Source organism: Lepisosteus oculatus, chromosome 1, assembly GCF_040954835.1.
Source record: "Lepisosteus oculatus isolate fLepOcu1 chromosome 1, fLepOcu1.hap2, whole genome shotgun sequence".
Lineage (NCBI taxonomy): Eukaryota > Metazoa > Chordata > Actinopteri > Semionotiformes > Lepisosteidae > Lepisosteus > Lepisosteus oculatus.
Genome location: NC_090696.1, coordinates 75,742,415 through 75,755,298, shown reverse-complemented (window position 1 = coordinate 75,755,298; position 12,884 = coordinate 75,742,415). Strand labels below are relative to the sequence as shown.

Sequence of the window (12,884 nt, the reverse complement as noted above, 5' to 3'; positions counted from 1 at the left end):
GTCCGACTCGAACCCGGGACAGCTGTCTGGGTGCAGCGTGCTGGTCCTCACGGGACATGGATGGGTCTCCTCCCACTTCCAGAGTTCTGCCACGAGGACACACCGGAGAGGCTGATTGATCTTTCCTAACTGTCCTTTGCAGTTCAGCACATTTCACCGATTAAAAAGAAAATGAAAATGAAAAGGTGATCACACATTAAAAGGATTATTGTAGTTCTAACCTGTGTGAAAACAGGAATTATCAGCTTTACACCAAGAAATGAAAGCAGGAGTCCGAAATGTAACAGAGTTACATGTAACAGATGTCAGAGTTTTATTTTTAAATAATGCTGTTCCAAGCTGGTGTAACACCTACGTTTCATTTTTGTGTTTTCAGTTAATGCACAAGTTTTTTTTTTTATAGGCATGACATTATATTGGTATTTTTCCAGATTGTCAGCAAGCTTGTACAGTATATTGTACCTACTGTACTGTACTGTAAATGTGAGCAGTTCAAATGCCTTGTGTTTGTCTACTTTAGACGTTTGCTTATTAGTAAATGTACAATATTATTCAATTTAGTTTATATTAATACACATTATAATCTAGCAGAAATTATCTAAGAATGCAGTATATGCTCTGTTTTAGGAGATTAAAGAATTCAAGTGAATTTGTGGAATCAGGTTTTCAACATTTTAGTAGGAGATACAGACACCTGTCTGTTCAGTTTAATTGTCATTGTTCAAATGTAAATTGAAGAATGGCATTTAGAAGTCTGTTTTGTGTAGGTGAATAAGTACCTTGCAGTGCAATTCTGTGACACAACATTTACAATGAATTACTTTTATAAGGCTTTAATGAAATTTCACATACAATGGCAATCTAAATTGATTACCTTTTGTGCAATAAGTTTAGGCAATTTTCTCTATGCTTTGTGTCAGATATATTTTCCAATTATCCTTGGATTGATCTGATAAATCGGCATGTTTTTTTACAGTTAATCACTTACAGAGGCTTTTTAGAGTTGGCTGACAGATATTAATGTTCATTGTTCGTTTTAAAGTACATTTTCTTTCCTTACTTTTCTGGCTAAATAAATTATACATCTCATAACCTTAAGAAAAGCAATGTGTTTTTGTGCACAGAGTGCACTTTTCATGTGAAAATGCTGTTCACGTCAAAATTAAAATTAATTTAATGTAACTGTTAGAGCTGCCTGTTTGAAATTTCATCAAGACGGGACACAGAGTACATTCACGTCCTCAAGACACTGACACAATCGACATCATTCGTTCTACTCTTCTTACTATGATTTTACGATTTTGTTGATGCACATCTTCAGGATAGGATAGTTATTGTTAGGAAATTACTGCTCTGAGTGAAATTACTTATTTCGTCTGAGACTGTACAGTATGTTGCCTGTCTGCGTTAAGTGATCTCTTTAATCTCCCTCACCAAGCAGCAGGGATTACCCGTAAATCTGTGTGACGGAGTATTTTAGGAAAAAGGGTCTGGCACACTGGGATTAACATGGCTGCGTCTGCAGTTTATTCTCTGTTGTCTGAAAATCATACACCGTCTTCTTTTCGGGTGAAAGATATTGTGGATTTATGCATTTAAAGAAAGGCAGTTGCAGGCAAGTGAAGAAAGTAAGTGCCTTCCGCAGATTTTTTTTCCCCTTTTGTGCTGATATGAGGCAAGTCTTTTCTGGGGGAAAAAGAAAGCCAGCAAGGATAAAGGATACAGCACGTGGCTTTCAGCAGAGTAGGGTACCTGAGTGTTCTGCGCTTCTGTGATAGACATGTTGGTAATTCAGCGTGTGACATCCAAGCACCTTGCTCTCATGCCCCGTTTCAGTGGCTTGTTTTGCGTTTCCTTCTGCAGAGTCGTCGGAGTCCATCACCCACGAATCCCTCTCTCACAGCTACTCTGCTGTGAGCACCATTCCGATTGCTAGGTCTTCAGAAGAGGAGAAGAGAGTGTCCGTTATTAAAGCTCCCCATTATGCAGGAATTGGTCCAGTGGATGAATCTGGAATTCCAATAGCAATCAGAACGGTAAGAGAATTCCAGGTCTTTTATTACAGGTCTAGCATTTAAACAAACTGTAGAAAGGTTACAATTGTGAAGATGCCATATTAAGTACATTGTTAGTAGTAGCACTAGAAATTGTTAGTTTGATTTTTTTTCCTTTCACTTTCTAAAAAGCTCTCCTCAGCCGCGGTGTTGATCAGTACAGATGTGTTTCCTTTAGTATCCAGGCATTGAGAAAATCTGTGGACTAATACCCAGTGTAGCAAAGTATATTTTGTATTACATGTCTCCACATATTGTAATTATCCATTATCAGTCTTCACATTTAACCTTAAAGAAACTGTATATGTTTTGTAGAAAGACAAACACAAAATATCCACTTCTTATTTTGTACTGTTTCAGTTTAAATAAACATATGCATTGGTAGAAGATATGAAATGTTCTCCAAAAGCCGAGAGGAAAAATAATTCTGCCTGCTCTGCTTGGATGTTTTCTTTGCTTTTATTTTCCTAATCTAACGACAGTTCTTTTCTCAATTACAAATACTGTCGATGTTTGAGAAGGAATATGAACCGGTGTTTTGTAATTCAAGATTAGTGAATCATTTGAATTTAACCTCTAGTTTATTCCTGTATTCCTTCTTTGTTATTTAGTGTTGTGTTTAGTGCAGGCCTCATAAGGAAATGTTTCTGTCCTGCACACAATAATCCAGTCTTTGTTTGCAGTAATCATAGACTGGGTAAAGTTCTTCTGACATTCCAAAGATGAAGTTGTTTACATTTTCAGCCACCATAGCTATGCATTTTTGCACTTTGAATACAATACAGTTGATTTGAAAAGTTATTGAAAGCCCAGCATTTAGGTCAATCTTTAATACAAACACATCTTGGCCATGCATTCAACATTTCATTTCTGTTGGTGTACAGTATTTGCATCCTAATGTCACAGCAATCCCTAAACCAGTGTTGGCTTTTCCTCCTTCTGTAGCTACAAAGTTGCATCTGCGTGTTATTTAAACATGTAAGATACTCTGTTGGGTTTATTGCCTTTTCAACTTTCTTCAGGTGTTGTTGACCTGAGCCAGAAGCCAACTAATTTATAGTCCATTTCTCAACACAAGACACAGGCATCTGCAGACAGTCCTGGGCAGCACAGCCAGTGGAGATGGCTGCTTACAGCACAGGCTGAGCCATGTACAGGAGGCTGGATTGTCGCCGATTTGATTCCAGACAGTGCCATTGGCAGCTGTCTTTGGGATTCTCCCAGTGGGGCAGTATAGCACCAGTTAAATGCCAGTGTGGTACATAAGAACTGTTACAATCAAGAGACCGTTTGGTCTGTCTAGCTCTTTTGGTTGTTAGCAGTCCATTGATCAGAGGATCTCACCCAGAGGGTATCCGCTTCAACCACATGGCTGGGCAGCTTGTTCCAGACTAACACAATCCAGCCTCCTGTTGTCGGTCTGAAACGCACTTCCACATCTTTCCTCTCATGTCGTCTAGTTCGTGATTCAATCTTGACGTGAGTTGAGTGGGCCAGAGTATCTTCGGCCTACTGGGTAACAGCAACCTCCTGTGCTGTTGTTGAAGGGGGCTTTACTCCCTCAGACGGTGCTCTCTGCTGTTGTGCTTGTGAGGCAGGGGATTCATGTTGATGGACAGCTGGGGTTGCGTGACTGGATCTTAAAAGAAGAAAAACCTGTTTCTTATCGTCATTTGATTTTGTATGAAATAAGTCGCAATAGATCGTTATTTTGGTTATTAAGTTGGAAACAGTAAGGCAACTAAAGTACTGCACTTTTTTGTTTGTTTCACATAACTCCTAAGCATGTTGAATTTGTTGTTTTTTTCTTATTAGACTGTGGACAGGCCAAAGGACTGGTATAAGACCATGTTTAAACAAATCCATATGGTACATAAACCAGGTATGTACATAAACCCAGTTTTCGGTATAAAACAGCATGCGATGTTTCTGTGTAGCCCAAAACCTAAGCACATTTACATTGTGTATCACTGGACATTAAATACTATGGTGTAACATTTGATTTTTGTTTCTTACAATGTTTGCCATACTGTATCTACTCTAGAATTTACATTTAACCAGTGACATTTTGAGCTTTTTTTATTTTTTGAGCATGGTATTTTGCAGAATGGGCGTGCTTGCAGCTCTTCCATTTTAACTCCGTGTGATTAATGGTGATATGACCCTGTATTTACTGTAGTCTGCCATGAACTGGCGGCACAATCCTCCACTCACTCCGTGGACTGTAAGTGTGCCTCCATATGCAGGGTAGCTTCTGACCTGTTACTCGCTGGTACTCTGAAAGGTGAAGGCTGGGAGGGAAAGGCTGCTGCGGAAAAAGAGCAGCTTGGCCTTTTACGAGCTTGACCTCGGCCGCCCCTTCGCCCGCTGGCGCGAGGATTGTGGAGACGGCTCTGGCTGTACCGGTGTGCTTGTGCCAGACCTCGTTAAGATAAAGCTCCATGCCGGCAAATTAGGCGAGGGAGGGGGGAGAGGGGGGTGATTGGTATGAAATTATAGGGTCAAGAGTACAAAATTAAAAGCAGTATGTTTGAGATGCATTATGTAAAATGCAGCAGGCTTTAGATATTTCAGACACCAGAGTAACCTGTGACTGCATAGAAACCCTTTAAGAAAAGGTTTTAAAGAAAGATGGGTTTTCTTTTATATATATCAAAGTGTCAGTTTCACTTTAGAAAAGGTTTGGTGAGAGTTGATAGTGCCTACAGGGTTATATATATATAAAGTAAAACTTTCTAAAGTGGACTAGCTACAGCAGGGGTAGCTTACTGTCTCAATTCACTGTGCTGTCTCAAACACCCCCTGTCTACTTCTGAAGAAGTGGTTTGGTAGTAAAGGACTATTCTTAACTTTCAGCTTCATCATTCTCTAATTAGTGTGCACATGATTTGATCCACCCAGTCGTACTGCGACAGCACTTTGCTGATGAAAGTATGTTTAATGGGTTTAGACTTCTCCTCCTTACTGCGTGTAGTAAATCAGGAATAAACTGGAATTCTCCTGAAATGGCCACTCTGGTCTTTCTCCAAACTGTATTTTTTGCAGGGTTTGTATTAAAATAAAGTTTAACTTTTTTCTAAATGATACAGCATGCTTATTAACTCTTTGAGTTATTAGCAAAACAGATGTTGTGAAGTTCCCTGAGCTTAAAACATCCTACGGCTGAGTAGGTAGTAATGATTTGGAAATTATCAGTGTCATATGGGATTAATCCCAGATATTTCTGAACAGCACCTTCATTTAGACCCAAAGTTAATCACCCTCTGCACAGGATCACAGGGATTTAAAAAGATAATAACAGTGACGTTGAGACTGTATGTTAACAATTATGAATATGGCACTATGAAGGTAATCGTTTAAGAATTTATTCCGTTTTTAAATCCTTTTAAATGCTGGATTCTGATTAATAATTGAGTCACCCTTTGTTTCAGTCAGTGTTCTGGACTGAGGCTGTTTGGGGAGTGTTGATGCTTGTAGCTTTTTTTTTATTAACAGAAGTAGAATACAGTTCTTGGAAGTGGGTTGAGGCTGTGGAGGTGTATAGTGTTATAGAGTCCCTCTGGTTTTTAAGTTCATACAGGTCAGTGACTATTGTATTTAGTAGTCTCGGGCACTTGGTTATATAGGAACACTTCGTTTTTACAGTATATCCCTAAAGCAATACCGCTTGCCATAATTATGTGAATGTGCTTTGTGAAACATTTAATTTCCAGTGAAACCTTAATGAGAAAACTAAGCAGAATCTGAATATAGCTGATGACGGTTCTTTGTTGTCCCCTGTGGGCTAAGCGCAATCTATACAAAATGAATTAATGGACACAGCACCCAGGTTAACCATAGGCAGACCTGCGCACCAGTGATCTCACAGTGCTGAATCTTTTCACTGATCCTGTACATTACAGTGGACTCTCCTTTTTCATGTGGGTAGCTGCGTCAGCATGCGTAGGCTGCAAAGGAACAAGTAATAGGTTTATTCCATGCTGAAAAAAAGAAGAAAGAGAACACAACGTTTCGGCCGTGGAGCCTTCTTCAGGTGTGAGAGAGACAGGGCAGCAGGCAAAGGTAAAGTAGCGGGAGAACAAAGGTTGGGAGGGAGGAGGAGTGAGAGGCGGGAGCAGGGGACAGACAGAGAGGCCAATCAAGAGGTGTGAAGTCAGAATGGGTGCAGAGAGGTGTGAAATGAAACTTCTCCTTTTCCTTTTTCATGTTTGCTCTCCAGTTCAAATGGTGTCTTAATTTTAGACTAGGACACAACCATGCTCTGTACCTGTGTGTCATATTAGGATCTTGGACGATGCATGATCGGCAGAGTGACAGGACGGCCGGCGATACTGACTCGCTGTTCTCTCGGTGTTTGTGTGCGTTCTGCTCTGGCCCCCCTGCAGTCCGGACACATGTTGTGTGTGTTAATTGGCAGCTTGGCATTGTCCCCCGTGTGATTGCAATAGGCACGTACCCTGCCAAGTGCCAGCTGGGTTGGGCTCCACCTCACCTTGGCGCTCTTGAGTTAAAATATTAAAAGGGCTCAAACTCAAAATGGGTAGATAAAAGGGCAGTAGGTCTAGGTTGCGGTAACCTTTCTTGGGAGGGAAGAGCTGCATGGAGAATTGTTGGTTGTTTTTTCATTCTTAGTAAATGTATACTGGGTTTGGATTCAGGCTCGGAAGCAGGTAAAGAAGTGTGGCGATCAGTGTGCAATATTATTAACGATCCATTCTGTTTCCTACAGATGATGCAGATGGAGACACGTACAATGCCACATATGCATTAGTAAACACGGGTAAGAATGCGGAAATTATGTCTTCTCTTTTTACTGACATTATTCGGCACTCCCATTTAATTGAAGGACTTTAAGCTTTTAACGTATTGCGTTTACTGAAATGTGAACAGTCTGAGATGTTTGACTTTCAGCAGTTTTTGTTAATGGAATATATAACCTTGTTTTTTTTTCTGTATAAAGCACAGCTGCTGTTTCCTAATCACATTTGAATATTTGGCAGGAAAGGTAGATGAAACAGTTTTGGATGCAGGCTGTTTTATTAGTTTGAAGTGGTACAATATAATGAAGTGAATGCCTTTTAAAGTTATCAGTTTTAACACTGCAATATATATTGCTTGATTTGGAAAGGCTCATGACTCTTATTTTACCGTACTTCAGGACGGCAATTTTTTTGTTTTCTATGATGCAATTATAAATTTGTTTTTTTCATCCACCAGATTGGTATAAGCTAGACTTCAGTGTTCTGACCTTATTTCTAGGGTTGTGTAATCACCTACATTTTGTAGTATCTTGCCTGCCTTAATTTCTAATTGATTGCTTGGTTTTAACTTATTAGTGGTTTATTTAAATATGGTGATTTTATTTTCCCAAATTCTGCAGAGTCCCTGTCCATAGATTTTAGCTGGTGATAGACCAAAAGCAGAGGAAAGATGCTTTAAATTGAACAGGCACACTAGTATTTTTTAAAAGTGGGTGGATGAATTATATTTACAGAGACATGCAAAAAAAAGGGAAAGAGAAACAAGAGAACAGTGGAACAGTAACTTACTGAAATAACAGACTATTGGAATAACATTGTAAAATTCTATGTAGAATTAAAATTCTGTGTAAAAGTCAATTTACAGAAACTTTACTGTGAAGACAATATGATGACTTCAAAAATAGGCACTGCGGCACAAGAATCATTTAACAGAATACCTCATGCATCGTAATTTTGCATTACCTGTGTGTGATTTAATGAGCTGGGAAGGTACATTGCTTTCATTTAGTGGGCTGCACAACAAAATTTGTTTTTTTTCAGCCCTGCTCTTGTATAGTGCTTTGGGGACGTATTTATTAATAGCTGTTAAAAGAAGGTAACTGGCCTCCAGAAATTCAATCTTCTGCTTAAACCTGGGTGGGAAAAAATCCTAAAGCAGGACCATTGACCCAAATGAATCCCATTTTTCAGTCAAAAATCCTGAACAAAGCATAGTCAGTTGAAATTTCATGTGTGCACCCCACTGCATTTCAAATTAATGTCTCAGGGGAATCAAGTTGCCTGGTAAATTCTCCTTCTCTGACAAAACTGTGTTTAATGTCAGGAGGGTCAGTTTCTGCCGGTTTTGACATTTGAACTTTGTGCTGCAGTACTGAGAGCACAATTGTTGATGGGTGACAAGTATTGCCTGGAAATCTCTAAATGCCAGTTAGCATTGTGACTAGATGAAAAAGAATAACATGTTTGCAACTGCATGTGATTTAGCCCCGGCTTATAATTATTATTCCATAGAGGACTTTAAATTTATATCTGCTGTGATAGCAGTGGCAAGCCTTATGCCTGCCTGAAATAGGAGTTTTGTGCCTTTTCACTCTTGTATCAATGTGGAACGTTGCCCGATTAATTGTAATTGACCACGCACACAATAATGGCAAGTTAATTCACCATATTCGCACTTTTCCAAAACCTGATCCTTCCCTGGGCGTGAATTAAAAACCGATTTCTTGAAGGGCCACGTCTCCGCCCGTCTTTTCGCCTTCCAACACAACGCCGGGAGCTGGTTCTGAAAGCGTGGGCTTGCTGCTCTTGCAGATACCTACGGCGTGCCTCAGCCGGTCCAGGCCCACCCGGCGCCGAAGACGCACACGTACCGCCCCCTGTCGAAGAGTACCTCGGACAACGGCCCCAGTGCCTTCAAGGAGTCTTCGCCCGTGCCCCCGCCTCCTCCCCCGCCCGCGCCGTCGCCGTCGCCGCTGCGGCCGCGGGACAGAGCCGCGCCGGAAACGTAAGCTCGGTGCCCGATGACCTGCGCGTGTCGGCGTCTCTCGGTGTAGCTTGCCAGCAGGGGGGGCTCGAGTACATCGAGCGGAGGGTCGCCCAGTGAAGCAAGGCAATGGCCGTGGGAAGAAACGGCAAAACCAACACCTAGTATATTCCCGGGGGGAAGAGGGCATAGTTGAGACGCATTCGTAGCGTGGTAAACCACGGGAAAGCACGTGCTGTATGATCGTATGATTCACAGTGGCGCGTCGTTCCCGCCTGGCAAGTTACAAACTTTAAGGAGCCATGATGTTTGAGTTTTATAACTTTGCTTTCCCCCCTCCCTCCCCCAAAGGAATGAATGGGGACCTCCAGACAGAAAAGTAGATACCAGAAAATACCGCGCTGAGCCCAGAAGTATCTTCGAGTACGAGCCAGGAAAGTCCTCCGTTCTGGAGCAGGAGAGACCAGTAAGTATCCTTAACATGATCTCAATAAATAGTCATCTTTTTTTTTCTTGTGTGCATATAATACATGTTCCATCTTAACTTCCTTCTTCACAGGAATGACTGCCACCCCACGGGCTTACTGTAACAGGGGCAGTGATTCAGTAGGGATAATTGCCGTTTCTCTCGGCTTTCAGGTTGAGGTCTCCCTCCATGTGCTACCAGGTTAATGATAAATTTAAAGACTTGTTGGGTGGTGGGTGGCACTGCAAGGGGAGCAGTTCAGCAGGAGGCGACTCAACTTTGTTAAGAACCGTTAAAGAGAGGAAACGGGCACTGTGTCAGGGTCATCTTGTCAAGGGGCCTATGAAGGTCAGCCGTGACATGAAATGTCATAGAAGGTCAGCGACCTGTCCTTTCGCCACTAGTATTATTGCATTGTGTTTCGTTGACTCCTTGTAATCAAGAACGAGGACAACCTTGACATCTCGGTTCTGTGCACTCCTGTACTAATCCGGTGTCTGCCAAGGCTGTTAATTAGGAGTTATACAACTTGAAAAGTTGCCTGGATTATCATCTTCCTCCTTGCGCATTTATGTTTTCGTAGCTTTCAAATCAAATTGTACAGGGGAAAAAAAAATCCTGCCATCTGTCTCAAAGCCTTTTGAGGAGAGTTACCGTAGACATAAAATATTGCAAGCTGTCTTAACTTTGCATTAGACAACTACAACATCTGCCATTTATTTGTCCCATGACTTTATATCACTTGCAAAGACAAAAACATCCTTCTTCCAACATAAGCACAAAATATTTAATATACAGTGTAGTAAGAGCCAAATCACATTCCTTAAGTACATTTAAAAAGGGCACAGTGCAATTAAACTATTTCATAAATGTTATTGGAATTTTGCAATAAAACAGTATTACAAAAACAGTGCTATCTGGGGTGAACATTGCCAGCAATTATATGACTTGTCTTTACTAGCAGTTCAGGTAAATGTTTATGGTTGTTAATAGTCCAGTTAACACAATTTCACATGTGAAAAAATACAATTGAAAATAAAAAATAAGAAGGAATGTTACCAGCTGTTAACACTGAGAAAATGAATTAAAAAGCGATGGAAATGTGTCTTCAGACATTTGTCCAGGACAGCCACCTACAGTATGTTCTTTCATACACCTGAGTGAAAATAAACCGTTTCAGAGTAATATAGAACACTGCTGACTGATTTTGCAATCTGAACTGTAATCTTGAGTCTTAATGACATCCTGAAAGGAAGATCCGGCTTTCCTTACTCCTGCGGAAGGTGTTAACCCTTGGTCAGAAGTGTGCATTCCTTTCTCATACAGAGCCCTCTGGACATCTTTTGGAATCTGAATTGTGTAGCGCCCTCATCAGGCAGTGATGGGCACCAAGCAGAGCAGTGCAGCTGGTGATGTCAGCCCCGGGGGAGCATGGGATAGCTGGCAAATATCAGGGCATTGGGAAACATGGGACAGCCACATACGTACACTCACATACCATGTACACAAACCCCTGTCCTTCCCCCCCAAGTCCCAGAAGTTAGCAATGTGCCTGATAGTTCCCAGCTATCCCAGACAAGTTCCCATCTATCCCAGCATGCTCTCCTGGGGCTGACATCACCAGTTCCACTGCTTGTCTGCCTGACGAGGGCGCTACAATTATTTCACATGAGTCACATGACTATCTGGATTAGAACCTAGTTCGCAAAGAAGGGTACAAGGGACACCCTATTGTAATAATGTCATGTATACAGTATGTGGATATTATTACAAAATTAAATCTTCTTCCTGTTTCCATTCATTTAATATTACTGAATCGGTATGTGCTTCTGGATGTCATAATGTTTGCTGCAATAATGTTCAGTTTTATTTTTCTTATCAAACCTAACAAGGCTGGTATGTTCTGATTAATGCCTTAAAAATGGCTTTAACGGGTATTTTGAAACCTCAGTTTCTACTGGTTTTGGGGAGGAGGGAAATCTGTCCTAAAAGATTCCAGATTGTCTCATCTTTAAAAACTGTAGAAAAATTACTGGAGATTTGGAGGAAACAATGATTAATCCCATAAAACCAAGACAGTTATTAATTATTTACCTTTAGAAATTAAAGTTCTTGGGGATCTTTTAGCCTCTTAAATATGTCTCTGTAAATTATTTAATGGCTGGAAATGCTTTAACGCTCCCTAATGGATTACAGGCTTAACAGCACTGGAAAGGATGTCATTTTATATTGATGTGCTGAGACAAAAACATTTGTGATTAATGACAAAGATCTTGCAAGACAAGCGCTGGAGATGTAAAATGTGTTTTGCCTGTGCTAAATTATGAATAGGATTGCCATTTATCTGTGGATATTTTACACGTCTTTAAAGCTAAAATATATTTTTGGTTACATTGTGCTAACATTTTTGTGAATGCCTATGTCACTGATGCAGCATTCAACTCTGATTAATTTAATGAATTGTTTCAAATAATACTCACATTGGGGAAAATGTGAAGACAAATACATATTATATATATATATGAAGTTTGACACAAGTCCAGAATGAAAACATTACAAAGTTACTAAGGATTGTCATGACCTCCCTGAGCATGAGCACATTGGTTGCTCTTTTCTGGACTGGTCCCAGAGAAGCCATGTGTCTTCTATCACATGGTGACCAAAACTAGGCAAAGTGACCTAAATGATGCTGGTCTTACTAGTGTTTTATCCAATTTTAACATAACATCCCTTGAATTAAATTCTGTGCTTTTAACTATATAACTTAGCATTTTGAGGTGATGAGAGTCGGGTATTTAAGCAGTTCTGCTTAAAAGCGTGTTTTAGACTGTATTATCAATTAACTCCTAACTAACCAGGTTGGACAGACCGAATGGCTTTCTTTCGTTTGTAACCTGTGGAAGGATGGGAAGATGGAAACACAGCTGTAGACTGTTACCTTGATTCCAGGTGTTCAGAGCTGAAGCAAAGGAGCAGAATGTGAAAGCCGGCTACATTGTGTGATTCTCCTTACATGACCCGAGTTCGGAGGTGTTTTAAGCAGCCATCGCAGGGAATTTCAGATTAAACCCAGCTTTGATTAAGCTTTTGGATTTGTGCACTGATGCCTAACAGAACCTTCTTGTACTTGTAATTATTTAATAGTTCTTCTTAAAGAACTTATTCCATGCAGAGTTTTAATAGTTTATAGCTGGTTACAAAATACAAATTCCATTTCTCAAAATCAGCCTGTCATGATTCATTACATCGGTGTACGAGATGAAAAAGATTTTTTTTTCGGCAGCTTTTCCCTCAGCGCCCTTGTAAACAATACAGGGACGTTTTCAGCAAATGAAACACGACAGCTAACATTTTCTCAGCAGGACTCCAGGTCAGTTTAAGGAACATAGTTGTTTCCTTCCTGTAGGAGTTTTTTTCCCCACTTTCAAAAGAAAATACTTAAAAAAGTATTTTTAAGTTAAATGTAACATTGCTTTGTAACAGGAGAAATCAGAGCAGCACCATCTCCGTATTGTGTGGGTAATGGGATTTGATAATGTAGTCAAGAGTGCATGGGTTTGCTAAAAATTGACATATATTATTTTTCTAACAATTCATTGCAAGTGGTTTATAGCCAAGTG

At 40.4% G+C, this 12,884-nt stretch overlaps 1 protein-coding gene across 16 annotated transcripts in view; it reads left to right on the top strand.

Moving 5' to 3' along the window:
• LOC102693209 (sorbin and SH3 domain-containing protein 2) overlaps positions 1 to 12,884 on the top strand; it is an 85,249-nt gene that overhangs the window by 49,544 nt on the left and 22,821 nt on the right. For all 16 annotated transcript variants that reach the window (XM_069193268.1, XM_069193288.1, XM_069193283.1 and 13 more), the window contains 5 exons: positions 1,864 to 2,036; positions 3,870 to 3,936; positions 6,784 to 6,834; positions 8,627 to 8,819; positions 9,150 to 9,264. In XM_069193268.1, coding sequence (XP_069049369.1) covers positions 1,864 to 2,036; positions 3,870 to 3,936; positions 6,784 to 6,834; positions 8,627 to 8,819; positions 9,150 to 9,264 — 599 coding nt within the window. The remainder of the gene's footprint in view (positions 1 to 1,863; positions 2,037 to 3,869; positions 3,937 to 6,783; positions 6,835 to 8,626; positions 8,820 to 9,149; positions 9,265 to 12,884) is intronic.